Raw genomic sequence first — 17,423 nt, 5'->3', positions numbered from 1 at the left:
TTTTTAGGCAATATGTCTATTTGGATAAAATTATTACCCTCAGTTTGTTACTTGTGTTGTTGGAAAATAGCGAAATATATTAATGTTTTTGTCATACATTTTCTGCCTTCTTCCTGTACTTTTTTGTATGTTTAATGCGTTTCCGTGTACGTTGCCTCATTTCAATTAGGGTCTAGCTTTTTGCTTCGGTATCCTGTATATCATATAGGTGTATCTCGGTCATATTGTGTTAAGTTGAATGAGCCGTGTGATAAATTACACATTCGTGTTCTCTACTTTGTAGTATGAAATTGGTTCGTTTGCATAAACAAAAAAACAAAAAAAAACGGTGTTCAGCAGAATACAAGTCATTCCATTGCAGTTATTTGATGCTGAATGTAGTTATTTCAAATGACCACATGGGGACATTGTAGACCATCACATTTGGACGTTCTCTTTGGTGGCTTGAGGCTCCTCCCAGATTCAGGGCTTGATGATGTTTCTCAGGGCTTTGTTACAAAGAGACGCAGGGCGAGAGTGAACGGTGCGACAACCATTTTCCTGTTGGCTGTTCAAAATGCATAGAGAAGGGATTCTTGTTTTTTACTCTTAATTTGATTTTTTGTCGAGATTGTTCGGATTTGGATCTATGCTTTGTCCACGTTGGATATAATTATGTTGTTCTCGAGCAGAAGGAGCCCTTTTGGGATATATCTAGTGGTTTTGCTGCTGGATTGTTACTGGGAAGCGGTGTCTGGGCAGCTCTCTTACTCCGTATCAGAAGAGGTAAACCCGGGGACTTCTGTTGGAAATATCGCTAAGGATCTTAATCTTAATGTCCAGGATTTGGAGTCCCGGATGTTTCAGATTGTTACCGGATCAAAGAGAAAATATTTCGATGTAAATCTAAAGACTGGTGTTCTTTATGTCAATGAGAAAATAGACCGGGAGGAGCTTTGTGCGAAGGCTACAAAATGTACTGTAAATATAGAGGCCGTAATCAATAATCCTTTGAAGCTTTATCGTTTAGTGATAAACGTATTAGATATAAATGATAATGCACCTTTTTTCTCTGAGCATTTACAGTCTCTTAACATTGCCGAAAGTACTTTACCAGGAGTGAAATTTGGACTGATAGAGGCATCAGATGTGGATGTTGGTAAGAACAATGTAAATACATACAAGCTCAATACGAATGATTATTTTTCTTTAGAAGTACACAAAGGGGGAGAGAGTGTATCTGCCGAGTTAGTGCTGCAGAAATCTTTAGACCGCGAGAAACAACCTATTATAAAACTCACATTAACTGCACTCGACGGAGGAACTCCACCCAAGTCGGGAACATCACAAATCATTATCAACGTTTTAGATATTAACGACAACCCTCCAGTGTTTAGTAGTTCTTTGTATAAAACCCAAATTTTGGAGAACTTGACAACGGGGACAACAGTGTTAATTTTGAACGCAACAGACGCAGATGAAGGTTTAAACAGTGAAATAGAATACTCTTTAAGAAGTAAAGGTCAGGATCACGTATTAGATGTATTTCAAATTGATCCTAAAACTGGTGCAATCTTAGTGAAAGGTGAGATCGACTATGAAGAAAATCCTGCGTTTGAGATTCACGCACAGGCCAGTGACAAAGGACAACCCCCGATGTCTGCTCATTGTAAAGTGCTGGTAGAAGTAATAGATGTGAATGACAACGCTCCTGAGATCACTGTGACGTCACTACTGAACACAGTGAAGGAGGACGCTGAAGTAGGTACTGCTATTGCACTTGTCTCTGTGCTGGATAAAGATGGTGGGAAAAACGGTGAAGTGCAGGCTGTTATCGCAAATGAACCTCCCTTTAAATTGGAAACAAACTACAAAAATTATTATTCTTTAATTGTCAACGGGAGACTTGACAGAGAAAGTAAGGCCCAGTACAATGTCACTATCGTAGCAACTGATGAAGGGACCCCACCTCTCTCCAGCACCAGCATCATTACTGTTCACGTTTCTGATGTCAATGACAACGCGCCTCGCTTCTCAGAGCCTGTGATTAATGTTTACTTGAAAGAGAACAGTAAAGTGGGAGCAACCATTAAAACAGTATCAGCAGTTGATGCTGATGTCGATCAAAATGGCCAGGTGAGCTATTCATTTTTAGACAGTAATAGTAACTCATTGCCTCTGTCTACAATGGTAAACATCAACTCAGAGACTGGAGATATAATCAGCCTGCAGTCTTTTAACTTTGAGGAGTTAAAAACGTTCCAGTTTAAAGTTCAGGCCACAGACTCTGGTGTTCCTCCGCTCAGCACCAACGTTACTGTGAACGTTTTAATCCTCGATGAAAATGACAACAGTCCCGGGATTCTCGCGCCCTATTCTGAGCACGGCTCCGTTAACAGTGAGAACATTCCCTATTCTGCTGAAGCGGGCTACTTTGTGGCCAAGATCCGGGCTGTAGACGCAGACTCTGGCTACAATGCGCTGCTTTCTTATCACATCTCTGATCCCAAGGGAACCAACCTCTTCCGAATCGGAACCAGCACCGGGGAAATCAGGACTAAGAGGCGAATGAGTGACAATGACGTGAAAACTCACCCGTTGATGGTGTTGGTTTGTGATAACGGAGAACCCTCCCTGTCAGCTACTGTGTCTATTGATGTAGTGGTGGTTGAAAGCACAGCTGACATCCAGACTCAGTTCAGACACGTGCCGATAAAGGAGGAGAACTTCTCTGATTTAAACCTGTATTTGCTGATCGCCATTGTGTCGGTGTCAGTGATCTTTCTACTGAGCCTCATCAGTTTAATAGCTGTCAAATGCCACAGGACAGACGGCAGTTTCAGCAGGTACAGCGCCCCAATGATCACCACCCACCCTGACGGGAGCTGGTCTTACTCTAAATCTACTCAGCAGTATGACGTGTGTTTCAGCTCAGACACACTGAAGAGTGACGTAGTGGTTTTCCCCGCGCCGTTTCCGCCTGTAGATGCGGAGCTGATCAGTATTAACGGAGGGGACACTTTTAACCGGACTCAGACTTTACCGAATACAGAAAAGGTAAGTCCAATAAACAAATGCTATCCATTGTTTATACATCTATTCGTTTTTCATGCTATTTGTCCTTGAACACAATGTTTGTAGCCTTCTAATACCTCTTAGGGGGGAAAAAGATACATCACATTTCGGAAACCTTTGCCTTTGTGTCAAAGTGACCTCTAACACTCTCCAGTGGATTTACTTTTAGTTTTGTATAATACTCTCGTATATCCTTTTGGTTGGAAACAATTTCGATCAAACCTTATAGCGAAAACGTTATCCCCTTTGAAGTTTTCACTTATTATTTAAAATTTATAAAACGGATTATTGTTTTCTGTCGTTATAAAAAAAAAATAATAATAATAATAAAATAATAATAAAATAAAAAAAAAGATGTTAACACAAATAAATGATTTGATTCTAATCTTTACATAAGAGCGTTGTACACACGAGCGTTGCTGGCATGGGGCCTGTGGACCCAGTCCACAGGCTTCATCAATTGTCATTAGTAGCATCAAGTTTTAGGATAGGTACCACTCTGGAAATTGACGTCAGTCTCTCTTTGCCTGTTTTGTTTTAAAATAGAAACAGATACCTTTCTTTACCGTTTCCGTTCATCTTTTCTGCCTGCCACATTGTCATAGGATTTGTACAACTTGCTGCACATCAACTTTTGTCAGCTGTGTTGCTTCAACCTTACATACTGTAGCCTAATAGTGAGGCACGAGGTTCTCTCCATGGTCCTGAAATAGTTGTCAAAAAGTTACAACGTTCACTTGAATGAGCCTTGTGATATACAATGCGCCCTTTAGTTTTCTGGTGTATCTATTCTTTTGGAATTGAACAGTTTTCAGTAACGTGGATCATAAGACGTGATATGATTTAAAAACGTTTTATTATAAATGTAGTTGTTTCACATGACCACACGGCGACAGTGTAGACCGTAGCATTGAGATTTATCTTTTGGGGCTGAAGCCCCTCCCAGAGTCAGGAGATGTTAACGTTTCTCGGGGCTTTGTTCCAAAGAGACGCAGGACGGGAGAGTACATGCGACAGCCAGCTTTCTGGTTGCTACTGATACGAAAAAAAAACACCTATTAAATAGTCGATATATATTCTCTTTGTCTGGATTATTTTAAAGGAACGATTGGATTTGAATCCATGCTATGTTCACGTCGGATGGAATTATGTCTTTACCGAATAGCAGGAGCTCCGCTGGGATATATCTAGTGCTTGTGGTGCTGGGTTGTTACTGGGAAACGGTGTCCGGGCAGCTCTCTTACTCCGTCTCCGAGGAGGTAAACCCGGGGACTTTTGTTGGAAATATCGCTAAGGATCTAAACCTCAATGTACAGGATTTGGAGTCCCGTATGTTTAGGATTGTTGCCGGATCAAAGAGAAAATATTTCGAGGTAAATATGGAGACTGGTATTCTCTACGTCAATGAGATAATAGATAGAGAGGAGCTCTGTGCGAAAGCTGCAACATGTACTGTAAATGTCGAGGCTGTAATAAATGATCCCCTTAAACTTCACCGGATCGACATCAACATACTGGATGTTAATGATAATTTTCCGTCTTTCATTGAAAAGTCGCAAAGCATAGACATTGCTGAAAGCACGTTACCCGGAATACGGTTCCCTCTATTGTCAGCCTACGATGCAGACGTAGGAAAGAATGGGATAAACACATACAAGCTCAGTTCTAATGAGCATTTTTCATTAGCAGTTAGCAAAGCAGGGGAGAGTATATCCACTGAGTTAGTATTGCAGAAAGCTTTAGACCGAGAAAAAGAGCCTGTGATCACACTTACTCTGATGGCGTTAGACGGAGGAACTCCACCAAAGTCGGGGAATTCAGATATCATAATACACGTTTTAGACAATAACGATAATACGCCAGTGTTTACAAAGTCATTGTATAAAACTCGTGTGTTTGAAAATGTGCCTACCGGAACCACTTTGTTGACTTTAAATGCTACAGACCCAGACGAAGGAGCAAACAAAGAAATCGTATATACACTCAGCACAAAAGAGCAGGACCATATACTGGAGATTTTTAAAATCGACCAAAACACAGGCACATTAACAGTTGAAGGAAATGTGGATTTTGAACAACACCCTGCATTTGAAATTCGTGCACAGGCCAGTGACAAAGGACAACCTCCGATGTCTGCTCATTGTAAAGTACTGGTAGAAGTAGTCGATGTAAATGACAACGCTCCTGAGATCACTGTGACGTCACTACTGAACACAGTGAAGGAGGACGCTAAAGTAGGTACTGCTATTGCACTTGTGTCAGTGCTTGATAAGGACGGTGGCAAAAATGGAGACGTACATTGTAAAATAGATAACAAGACCCCCTTTAAATTGGAAACAAACTATAAGAACTATTACTCTTTGGTAGTTGATGCCCCCCTAGACAGAGAGAATGCCTCTCACTATGACGTCACCATCATAGCTACAGATGAAGGGACTCCCCCTCTTTCGAACACCAGTGTTATTACTGTTCACGTTTCTGATGTCAATGACAACGCGCCTCGCTTCTCAGAGCCTGTGATTAATATTTACGTAAAAGAGAACAGTCCAGTAGGAGCAGTTCTCAAAACAGTATCTGCACTTGATGCTGACGTCGATCAAAATGGCCAGGTGAGCTATTCATTTTTAGACAGTAATAGTAACTCATTGCCTCTGTCTACAATGGTAAACATCAACTCAGAGACTGGAGATATAATCAGCCTGCAGTCGTTTAACTTTGAGGAGTTAAAAACGTTCCAGTTTAAAGTTCAGGCCACAGACTCTGGTGTTCCTCCGCTCAGCACCAACGTTACTGTGAACGTTTTAATCCTGGATGAGAATGACAACAGTCCTGGGATTCTCGCGCCCTATTCTGAGCACGGCTCCGTTAACAGTGAGAACATTCCCTATTCTGCTGAAGCGGGCTACTTTGTGGCCAAGATCCGGGCTGTAGACGCAGACTCTGGCTACAATGCGCTGCTTTCTTATCACATCTCTGAGCCCAAGGGAACCAACCTCTTCCGAATCGGAACCAGCACCGGGGAAATCAGGACTAAGAGGCGAATGAGTGACAATGACGTGAAAACTCACCCGTTAGTGGTGTTGGTTTGTGATAACGGAGAACCCTCCCTGTCAGCTACTGTGTCTATTGATCTCGTGGTGGTTGAAAGCACAGCTGACATCCAGACTCAATTCAGACACGTGCCGATAAAGGAGGAGAGCTTCTCTGATTTAAACCTGTATTTGCTGATCGCCATTGTGTCGGTGTCAGTGATCTTTCTACTGAGCCTCATCAGTTTAATAGCTGTCAAATGCCACAGGACAGACGGCAGTTTCAGCAGGTACAGCGCCCCAATGATCACCACCCACCCTGACGGGAGCTGGTCTTACTCTAAATCTACTCAGCAGTATGACGTGTGTTTCAGCTCAGACACACTGAAGAGTGACGTAGTGGTTTTCCCCGCGCCGTTTCCGCCTGTAGATGCGGAACTGATCAGTATTAACGGAGGAGACACTTTTAGCCGGACTCAGACTTTACCCAACAAAGAAAAGGTAAGAACATGACAACATAGAAATATTTCTCCATGGTTTCCTATTTTAATGTCTTGAATTGAGTGTGAAAAGATGCCCCTTTCCATTTATTTCTTGACCTCAAAGGGTTTTGTAGTGGACAATAAAATGTCATTTTAATGGATATTGCGTTTTTATTCAAATATGTAAGTAAGATATAATTTAAGACGTTGTGGTGATGTGACATAGGCCTGCTGTACATCTCTTGTTTGTTAGCTATCTCCTCAGTCATCTTTTGGTCCAGGCTCGTCATTTTAGTGTATATCGCTGTCCATGGTGCTGAATCCAAGCGTCTGAATGTATGTCGTATTCAATCTCTACTGTGGAAGGACGAAACAATACGTTCATTGGTAATGAAAAGCAATGTTTCACCAAGCACATTAGTTAATTTATAAACATAAATGTTAATAATTGCCGTGTGATGTTATACCTATTTCATCATTTTAGGTAAAGTATCACTATGGATAACATTTTTGCCCCAATTTGCTCTCCGATTTGTTAAAAAATGAGAAAACGTATTCTTGTTTTCATGTCCTTGTCAATTTTTAAGCCTCCTCTCTGTATGTTTTGTTTTTATTTATTTTTTTATTTTTTTACCCGTTACAACGGAACCGAAGTCATTCTATGTCTCCTCACGCTTTTTGCTTGAATGTTCCATTAGCTTTTAACAGAAATATGCAAGACTCTAATCATACTGCTGAAAAAACAAGTCGATCATATTATGTTAACTTAGGCTAAATGATCCGTGGGATAAAATACACTTTAATGTTCCCCGATTTATTTATTTATTTATTTATTCAGGGTTTTTTTTTTGGGGGGGGGGGTTGTAGTTTGCCATTGGTTACATTGATTTTAACGGAGGATTTAACCCTCCAGTGAAGATAATTCCATTGTAGTTGTTTGATGTTGATTGTAGTTCTTTCAAATGACCACGTGGGGACATTGTAGACCATCACATTTGGACGTTCTGTTTTGTTGCTTGAGACTCCTCCCAGATTCAGGGCATGATGATGTTTCTCAGGGCTTTGTTACAAAGAGACGCAGGGCGAGACCGAACGGTGCGACAACCATTTTCCTGTTGGCTGTTAAAATGCATAGAAATTGAATTTGTGTATTCCTCTCGCAACCTGGATTATTTGACGGAAGTGGTCAGATTTGGACCTATGCTGTGTTGTCATTATAAGGAATTATGCATTTACCGAGTGGAACGAGCTCTGTTGGAATATATCTAGTGGTTTTGCTACTGGATTGTTACTGGGAAACGGTGTCAGGGCAGCTCTCTTATTCCGTATCAGAAGAGGTGAACCCGGGGACTTCTGTTGGAAATATCGCGAAGGATCTTAACCTCAATGTTCAGGATTTGGAGTCCCGGATGTTTCAGATTGTTACCGGATCAAAGAGAAAATATTTCGAGGTAAATCTAAAGACTGGTGTTCTCTACGTTAATGAGAGAATAGACAGAGAGGAACTCTGCGCCGATGAACCCAAATGTTCTCTCAGTGTAGAAGCAGTTATTAATGATCCATTAAATCTGTACCGCATTGAAATTATCATCTTGGATGTAAATGACAATTCCCCATCATTTGTCAGCACATCGCAGATAATTAACATCACAGAGAACACCATAACAGGCGCGAAATTTCCCCTGCAACCTGTTAACGATGCAGATGTTGGAAAAAATACTGTGAATACTTATAAGCTTAGTCAAAATGAATACTTCTCTCTCGTTGCACATAAAGGAGAAGGTGTTTCTGCTGAATTGGTGCTTCAGAAAGTTTTAGACAGAGAAATACAACCTGTGATTAGACTCACACTGACTGCCATTGATGGAGGAAGTCCTGCTAAATCTGGCAGTATGACTGTTATAGTTAATGTATTAGACATCAACGATAACCCTCCTGTTTTCAGTAAAACGTTGTATAAAGCCAGTGTTCATGAGAATGCACCAATTGGCACATCGATAATAAGTTTGAATGCTACTGATTTAGATGAAGGCCGAAATGGAGAAATATTTTATTCGTTCAGTGAAATTGGCCGGGGGAAAAATGCAGATCTGTTTTCTATAGATGCAAAAACAGGAACTGTAACAAATAAAAGAAATATCGACTTTGAAGTAAATAATGCTTTTGAGATTCGAGTCCAAGCCAATGATGAGGCTTCTTCTCCGATGACCTCACATGCCAAATTATTGATAGAAGTTTTAGACGTTAATGACAATTCCCCTGCGATCTCAGTTACGTCACTATTACACACAGTGAAAGAGGATGCCCCGACAGGCACTGCCATTGCGCTTGTTTCAGTTCTCGATAAAGATGGAGGCAAAAATGGAATGGTAAATTGTAAAATTAACAACAACGTCCCTTTCAAATTAGATTCAAATTATAAAAACTATTATTCATTGGTGGTTGACGGTCTTCTGGACAGAGAGAGTGTATCTCAGTACAATGTCACCATCACTGCTACTGATGAAGGGAACCTGCCTCTCTCCAGCACCAGCGTTATTGCTGTACACGTCTCAGATGTAAATGACAACAAACCTCGATTCCCAGAACCCGTAATCAATGTTTATGTGAAAGAGAATAATCCAATAGGAGTTGTTATTAAAACAGTTTCCGCAGTTGATGCTGACGTCGATCAAAATGGCCAGGTGAGCTATTCATTTTTAGACAGTAATAGTAACTCACTAACGCTGTCTACAATGGTAAACATCAACTCAGAGACTGGAGATATAGTCAGTCTGCAGTCTTTTAACTATGAGGAGTTGAAAACGTTCCAGTTTAAAGTTCAGGCCACAGACTCTGGTGTTCCTCCGCTCAGCAGCAACGTGACTGTGAACGTTTTAATCCTGGATGAGAATGACAACAGTCCTGGGATTCTCGCGCCCTATTCTGAGCACGGCTCCGTTAACAGTGAGAACATTCCCTATTCTGCTGAAGCGGGCTACTTTGTGGCCAAGATCCGGGCTGTAGACGCAGACTCTGGCTACAATGCGCTGCTTTCTTACCACATCTCTGAGCCCAAGGGAACCAACCTCTTCCGAATCGGAACCAGCACCGGGGAAATCAGGACTAAGAGGCGAATGAGTGACAATGACGTGAAATCTCACCCGTTGGTGGTGTTGGTTTGTGATAACGGAGAACCCTCCCTGTCAGCTACTGTGTCTATTGATGTAGTGGTGGTTGAAAGCACAGCTGACATCCAGACTCAGTTCAGACACGTGCCGATAACGGAGGAGAGCTTCTCTGATTTAAACCTGTATTTGCTGATCGCCATTGTGTCGGTGTCAGTGATCTTTCTACTGAGCCTCATCAGTTTAATAGCTGTCAAATGCCACAGGACAGACGGCAGTTTCAGCAGGTACAACGCCCCAATGATCACCACCCACCCTGACGGGAGCTGGTCTTACTCTAAATCTACTCAGCAGTATGACGTGTGTTTCAGCTCAGACACACTGAAGAGTGACGTAGTGGTTTTCCCGGCTCCGTTTCCGCCTGTAGATGCGGAGCTGATCAGTATTAACGGAGGAGACACTTTTAACCGGACTCAGACTTTACCCAGCAAGGAGAAGGTAAGAACATAAAAACTTAGAAATATTTCTCCAAGTTACTTGCCTTTTTATTAAAAGAGTGCTTATATATAATTAAAGACAATCTGGTAAGTTTACATACATCTCTGTCAGTTTTTGTTTAGCCACTATTATATGTGTTTATCACTGTCCATGGTGCTGAAACAAGCTGAATGTGTTGTGTGCGAACTCTACCGGTCAAAGAGGAAAATGAGTCTCCTTACAATCGAAAAGCAATCTTTCACTGACCGGTACGCTTATTAGGAATTTCTAAATATGCCTGTTATTAACTGGTGAATGGTGAACACCAATTTCATCGCTTTTAGGCAAGATGTATGTTTAGATAAAATCATTGCACTCAGTTTGTTCCTTGTTTTGTTCGAAAATAGGGAAATATGTTCAGGGTTATTTGTCAATATCCATTTTCTGCCTTCTTTCTGTACTTATTAATGTTTTACTGCGTTACCAGGTGCGTTTCTCATTCCAATCAGGGCCAAGCTTTCTGCCTCAATATCATGTAAATCAGAAAGAAGTGAGGTTCTATCCTTCGTTCTGAAAAACAAAAAAACAAAAAATAAACACATCACGATCATATTGTGCTGAGTTGAATTATCCGTGTGATAAATTAAACATCTATGTCTGTCTTGTAGTATCAAATTGATTAGTTTGCAAAAAATGGGTGTTCATCAGAATACAAGTCATTCCATTGTAGCTGTTTAATGTTGAATATAGTTGTAGAATGCAGTTATTTCAAATGGCCACATGGGGACATTGTAGACCATCACATTTGGACGGTTGTTCCTGGAGGTTTGAGGCTCCTCCCAGGTTCAGAGGATGAAGATGTTTCTCAGGGCTTTGTTACAAAGAGATGCAGGCGAGAGAGAACGGTGCGACAACCATTTTCCCACTGGCTGTTAAAAATGCATAGAGAATGGATTCTTGTATTTCGCTCTTAATTTGAATTTTTGACGAGATTGGTCTGATTTGGATCTATGCGTTGTTCACGTTGGATAGAATTATGTTGTTCCCGATCATGAGGAGCCCTTTTGGGATATATCTAGTGGTTTTGCTGCTGGATTGTTACTGGGAAGCGGTGTCTGGGCAGCTCTCCTACTCCGTATCAGAAGAAGTGAATCCGGAGACTTCTGTTGGAAATATCGCTAAGGATCTTAACCTCAATGTCCAGGATTTGGAGTCCCGTATGTTTCAGATTGTTACTGGATCAAAGAGAAAATATTTCGAGGTAAATCTAAAGACTGGTGTTCTCTACGTCAATGAGAGAATCGACAGAGAGGAGCTCTGTGCGAAGGCATCGAAATGCACCGTCAGTGTGGAGGCCGTGATAAATGATCCATTGAAGCTGTATCGTTTAGAAATAAGTGTTCTAGATGTAAATGACAATTATCCATCATTCAGTGCTACTTCGCAAAGTATTGACATAGCTGAAAGCACCTTGCCGGGGGCTAAATTCCTTGTGCTGTTAGCATACGATGCCGATGTAGGAAAAAATGGTATCAATACATACAAGCTAAATCCCAATGAATATTTTTCTTTAGCGGTGCACAAAGGGCAGAGTGTGTCTGCTGAGTTGGTGCTACAGAAAGCATTAGACCGAGAAAAACAGCCTGTTATTAAACTCACACTGACCGCTCTAGATGGCGGAGCACCTCCAAAATCAGGCACATCAGAGATAATAATCAATGTTTTGGACATCAATGATAACATTCCAGTGTTTACCAAATCCTTGTATAAAACAAGTATTACAGAAAATGTGCCGCTTGGCACTACAGTGCTAACTGTGTCTGCCACAGACGCGGATGAGGGGACAAACAGAGAGATTTCATATTCTTTGGGCACAAAAGATCAAGATCATGTCTTGGAAATATTTCATATTGACCAAATAACGGGTGTATTGACAGTTAAAGGAAAGGTTGACTTTGAGGAGCACCCGGCTTTTGAGATCCGTGTGCAGGCTAGTGACAAAGGTCAGCCTCCAATGGCAGCGCAATGTAAAGTGCTGGTAGAAGTGGTGGACCTAAACGACAATGCCCCTGAAATCACTGTGACGTCATTACTGACAGCAGTGAAGGAGGACGCTAAATTAGGTACTGCTATTGCACTTGTGTCAGTCATTGATAAAGATGGAGGCAACAACGGAGTGGTTCATTGTCATTTTAAGAATGATGTCCCTTTTAAATTGGAAGCAAATTATAAAAACTATTATTCTTTGGTGGTCGACAGGCCTTTAGACAGGGAGAATGTTTCTCAGTATAATGTCACCGTCATAGCTACAGATGAAGGGATCCCTGCTCTCACGAGCACCAGCAATCTTAATGTATATATTTCTGATGTCAATGACAACTCGCCACGCTTCTCAGAGACTCCGATTAATGTTTATGTGAAAGAGAATAGTCCAGTAGGAAGAGTTATTCAAACGGTGTCTGCAATTGATGATGACGTTGATAAAAACGCCCACGTGAGCTATTCATTTTTAGACAGTAATAATAACACAGTACCGCTGTCTACAATGGTAAATATCAACTCAGAGACTGGAGTTATAGTCAGCCTGCAGTCTTTTAACTTTGAGGAGTTAAAAACGTTCCAGTTTAAAGTTCAGGCCACAGACTCTGGTGTTCCTCCGCTTAGCAGCAACGTGACTGTGAACGTTTTTATCCTGGATGAGAATGACAACAGTCCCGGGATTCTCGCGCCATATTCTGAGCACGGCTCCGTTAACAGTGAGAACATTCCCTATTCTGCTGAAGCGGGCTACTTTGTGGCCAAGATCCGGGCTGTAGACGCAGACTCTGGCTACAATGCGCTGCTTTCTTATCACATCTCTGAGCCCAAGGGAACCAACCTCTTCCGAATCGGAACCAGCACCGGGGAAATCAGGACTAAGAGGCGAATGAGTGACAATGACGTGAAATCTCACCCGTTGGTGGTGTTGGTTTGTGATAACGGAGAACCCTCCCTGTCAGCTACTGTGTCTATTGATGTAGTGGTGGTTGAAAGCACAGCTGACATCCAGACTCAGTTCAGACACGTGCCGATAAAGGAGGAGATCTTCTCTGATTTAAACCTGTATTTGCTGATCGCCATTGTGTCGGTGTCAGTGATCTTTCTACTGAGCCTCATCAGTTTAATAGCTGTCAAATGCCACAGGACAGACGGCAGTTTCAGCAGGTACAGCGCCCCAATGATCACCACCCACCCTGACGGGAGCTGGTCTTACTCTAAATCTACTCAGCAGTATGACGTGTGTTTCAGCTCAGACACACTGAAGAGTGACGTAGTGGTTTTCCCCGCGCCGTTTCCCCCTGTAGATGCGGAACTGATCAGTATTAACGGAGGGGACACTTTTAACCGGACTCAGACTTTGCCTAACAAGGAAAAGGTAAGCCATGCCTCGTTTAATTTGAATATTTTTATTTCTGTAAACAACTACCCTCCTGTGTACTTTTTGGTTGGAAGCACTGCCCCTGTCCATGGTGCTGAAAGCAGGCATAACAATTTTGGACTGAGAACATCATTCCTTTTGACGTTTTCAATAATAATATATTCCTAGAACATTTTTGTGCCAATAATATGTTTGTGAAATGACATATTTTGGGTCTGCCTTTTGTTTTTTGTTTTTTTTGTTTTTTTTGTTTTTTTATATATCCAACCTACACACCACATGCTTCATCACATTTGGAAACTTATATAATGCGCGTGCGTTATGACGTGGGTTGTGCAGCTGTATGTATTGGTATTTCACACTAGTACCTAACTTCTCAGTTATCATTAATAGGATTGATTTTACGATGGGTATCACTCTGGAAAATGACGTAAGTCTCTGCCTGTTTGTTTCATTAAAATTTAGCGATATAAAATAGAAACCAGAAACTTTGAGGTTCTCTCCATGGACCTTAAATACCAAGCAGTCAAATTCTGTTAACTTGAATGACACTTGGCATACAGTGGGCCCTGCTGTTCAGAATTGTAGATTCTAACAGATGTAATGGCTGAAGTTGTTTTATGATAGATGTAGTTATCTCAAATGACCACGTGGCGACAGTGTAGACCGTAATACTGAGACGTTCTCTTTGGGAGCGTGAGGCTCCTCCCAAAGTCGGTAGATAATAACGTTTCACTGGGCTTTGTTACAAAGAGACGAAAGACGGGAGAGTACGGTGCGACAACCATCTCTCTGGTTGCAACTGAAAAAAGAAATGAGCCAGTTTATATTTTTTCACTGTTATTTGGGATTATTTTGAAGGAACGATTACGTTTGAGTGGGTGTTTTGCTGAGGCTGAATGGAATCATGTCTCTATCGAGTAGAAGAAGCTGTCTTGGGACATATCTGTTATTTTTGCTGCTGGAGTGTTACTGGGAAGCGGTGTCCGGACAGCTCTCCTACTCCGTCTCAGAGGAGGTGAACCCGGGGACATCTGTTGGAAATGTCGCTAAGGATCTAAACCTAAATGTCCATGATTTGGAATCCCGTATGTTTCAGATTGTTACTGGGTCTAAAACAAAATATTTTGCGGTAAATCTGAAGACCGGCATGCTCTATGTTGATGAAAGAATAGACAGAGAGGAGCTGTGTGCAGATGAACCCAAATGTACAGTCAGTGTAGAAGCCGTGATAAACAACCCATTAAAGCTTTACCGTGTGGAAGTCATAGTCATAGATGTGAATGACAACGCGCCATCTTTTCGTGCAAAATCTCAAACGATAGACATAGCTGAAAATACATTACCCGGTGTAAAATTTCCATTAATTGATGCCATCGATGTGGATGTAGGAAAGAATGGCGTCAGTACATACAAGCTTAGCCCCAATGAACATTTTGCGTTAGCTGTGCACAAAGGGGGAGAGAGCGTTTCTGCAGAATTAGTGCTGCAGAAAGCTTTAGATCGAGAGAAAGAGCCGGTGGTAAAACTCAGCTTGACTGCTTTAGATGGAGGGACTCCACAAAGATCAGGTACTTTGGATATCATAGTTAATGTTTTAGATATTAATGATAATGCTCCGACTTTTAGTATGTCGTTATATAAAGCACGTCTATTTGAAAATACACCAACTGGGACCACAATTCTTTCCTTAAATGCCACTGACGTAGACGAGGGTATGAATAGTGAAGTTGTTTTTTCGATTAGCAAAAATGAGAAAGATCATATCTTGGAAATTTTCAACATTGATCCGCACACGGGTGCAATTACTGTACAGGGTAACATTGATTTTGAAAGAAATTCTGCTTTTGAAATCCGTGCGCAGGCTAGTGACAAAGGCCAGCCTCCGATGTCTGCTCATTGTAAAGTGCTGGTAGAAGTGGTGGACCTAAATGACAATGCTCCTGAGATCACTGTGACGTCACTTGTAAACTCAGTGAAGGAGGACGCTAAAGTAGGTACTGCTATTGCACTCGTTTCTGTACTTGATAAAGATGGAGGCAAAAATGGTGAAGTGAAATGTAATGTAGCAAATGAAGTCCCTTTTAAATTGGAGACAAATTATAAAAACTATTATTCTTTGGTAGTTGATGGCCCTCTTGACAGAGAGAGAGCTTCTCAGTACAATGTTACCATCACAGCTACTGATGAAGGAATCCCGCCTCTTTCTACCACAAAGTCTGTCACTGTACACATAACTGATGTAAATGACAACGCGCCGCATTTCTCAGAGCCTTTAATTAATGTTTACTTGAAAGAGAACAGTCAAGTAGGAACAATTATTAAAACGGTATCAGCAGTTGATGCTGACGTCAGTGAAAACGGTCAGGTGAGCTATTCATTTTTAGACAGTAATAGTAACTCAATGCCGCTGTCTACAATGGTAAACATCAACTCAGAGACTGGAGATATAGTCAGCCTGCAGTCTTTTAACTATGAGGAGTTAAAAACGTTCCAGTTTAAAGTTCAGGCCACAGACTCTGGTGTTCCTCCGCTCAGCAGCAACGTGACTGTGAACGTTTTTATCCTGGATGAGAATGACAACAGTCCCGGGATTCTCGCGCCCTATTCTGAGCACGGCTCCGTTAACAGTGAGAACATTCCCTATTCTGCTGAAGCGGGCTACTTTGTGGCCAAGATCCGGGCTGTAGACGCAGACTCTGGCTACAATGCGCTGCTTTCTTATCACATCTCTGAGCCCAAGGGAACCAACCTCTTCCGAATCGGAACCAGCACCGGGGAAATCAGGACTAAGAGGCGATTGAGTGACAATGACCTGAAAACTCACCCGTTGGTGGTGTTGGTTTGTGATAACGGAGAACCCTCCCTGTCAGCTACTGTGTCTATTGATGTAGTGGTGGTTGAAAGCACAGCTGACATCCAGACTCAATTCAGACACGTGCCGATAAAGGAGGAGAGCTTCTCTGATTTAAACCTGTATTTGCTGATCGCCACTGTGTCGGTGTCAGTGATCTTTCTACTGAGCCTCATCAGTTTAATAGCTGTCAAATGCCACAGGACAGACGGCAGTTTCAGCAGGTACAGCGCCCCAATGATCACCACCCACCCTGACGGGAGCTGGTCTTACTCTAAATCTACTCAGCAGTATGACGTGTGTTTCAGCTCAGACACACTGAAGAGTGACGTAGTGGTTTTCCCCGCGCCGTTTCCGCCTGTAGATGCGGAACTAATCAGCATTAACGGAGGAGACACTTTTAGCCGGACTCAGACTTTACCGAATCAAGAGAAGGTAAGAAAATTATGAAGTTTTTCTCATTGTTATACTACTTTAATGTTGAAAAGTCAATGAGAAAAGATGCATATTTTTCCTCAACTTGTATATCAAACGGTTTTTGTCCAAAATAGTTTGCAATACATTACATTTTAATGGACTTTGCGTTTGTGTTAAAATGGAGCAGTAGGATATAGTTGAAGATGTTTTAAGTTGATATAGGCATATATCTCTTGGTTGTTAGCTTATCTCCTCAGTTATTTTTGCCTCCAGTGCTCTCGTGTATATTTCGCTGTCCATGGTCCTGACCGTAAGCGTCTGAATGTGTTTTCCTCAATCCCCAGGGTGCAAGGAAGACAAACTCCTTACAAATGAAAACGAATATTGCACTGCTCGACACGTACGTTAGTGCATTTACACATATATTGTTAGTAAATGTTGTATGACGTTTTACCTATTCCATCGCTTTTAGGCAAGGAATGTTAGGCCTCTGTTTGCTCTCCAATTTGTTGAAAAACAGGGAAATGGGTTCTTGTCTAGCTGTCCGTATCTATTTTTCTCTCCTGTTTTTATATTTGTGATTCT

The 17,423-nt window shown here is 41.7% G+C and overlaps 1 protein-coding gene and 4 pseudogenes across 1 annotated transcript; all 5 read left to right on the top strand.

The window, feature by feature from the left end:
- Positions 1–654: 654 nt before the first annotated feature.
- Positions 655–3,138, top strand: LOC139916060 (protocadherin alpha-3 pseudogene; annotated as a pseudogene).
- A 1,064-nt stretch (positions 3,139–4,202) lies between these two features.
- On the top strand, positions 4,203–6,596 carry LOC139916058 (protocadherin alpha-8 pseudogene; annotated as a pseudogene).
- A 1,195-nt stretch (positions 6,597–7,791) lies between these two features.
- Positions 7,792–10,182, top strand: LOC139916057 (protocadherin alpha-8 pseudogene; annotated as a pseudogene).
- Positions 10,183–11,200: 1,018 nt separating this feature from the next.
- On the top strand, positions 11,201–13,665 carry LOC144542401 (protocadherin alpha-3 pseudogene; annotated as a pseudogene).
- An 809-nt stretch (positions 13,666–14,474) lies between these two features.
- LOC139916054 (protocadherin alpha-8-like) lies at positions 14,475–17,213 on the top strand. The gene is made up of 2 exons (XM_078289000.1): positions 14,475–16,856; positions 17,112–17,213. Exons 1-2 carry the CDS (start codon positions 14,475–14,477, stop codon positions 17,211–17,213), a joined length of 2,484 nt encoding a protein of 827 aa, XP_078145126.1.
- The last annotated feature ends 210 nt before the right edge of the window (positions 17,214–17,423 follow it).

Source organism: Centroberyx gerrardi, chromosome 16 (assembly GCF_048128805.1).
Source record: "Centroberyx gerrardi isolate f3 chromosome 16, fCenGer3.hap1.cur.20231027, whole genome shotgun sequence".
NCBI lineage: Eukaryota > Metazoa > Chordata > Actinopteri > Beryciformes > Berycidae > Centroberyx > Centroberyx gerrardi.
Note: the sequence above shows the minus strand (reverse complement) of the source record. Positions and strands in the feature narration are given on the sequence as shown.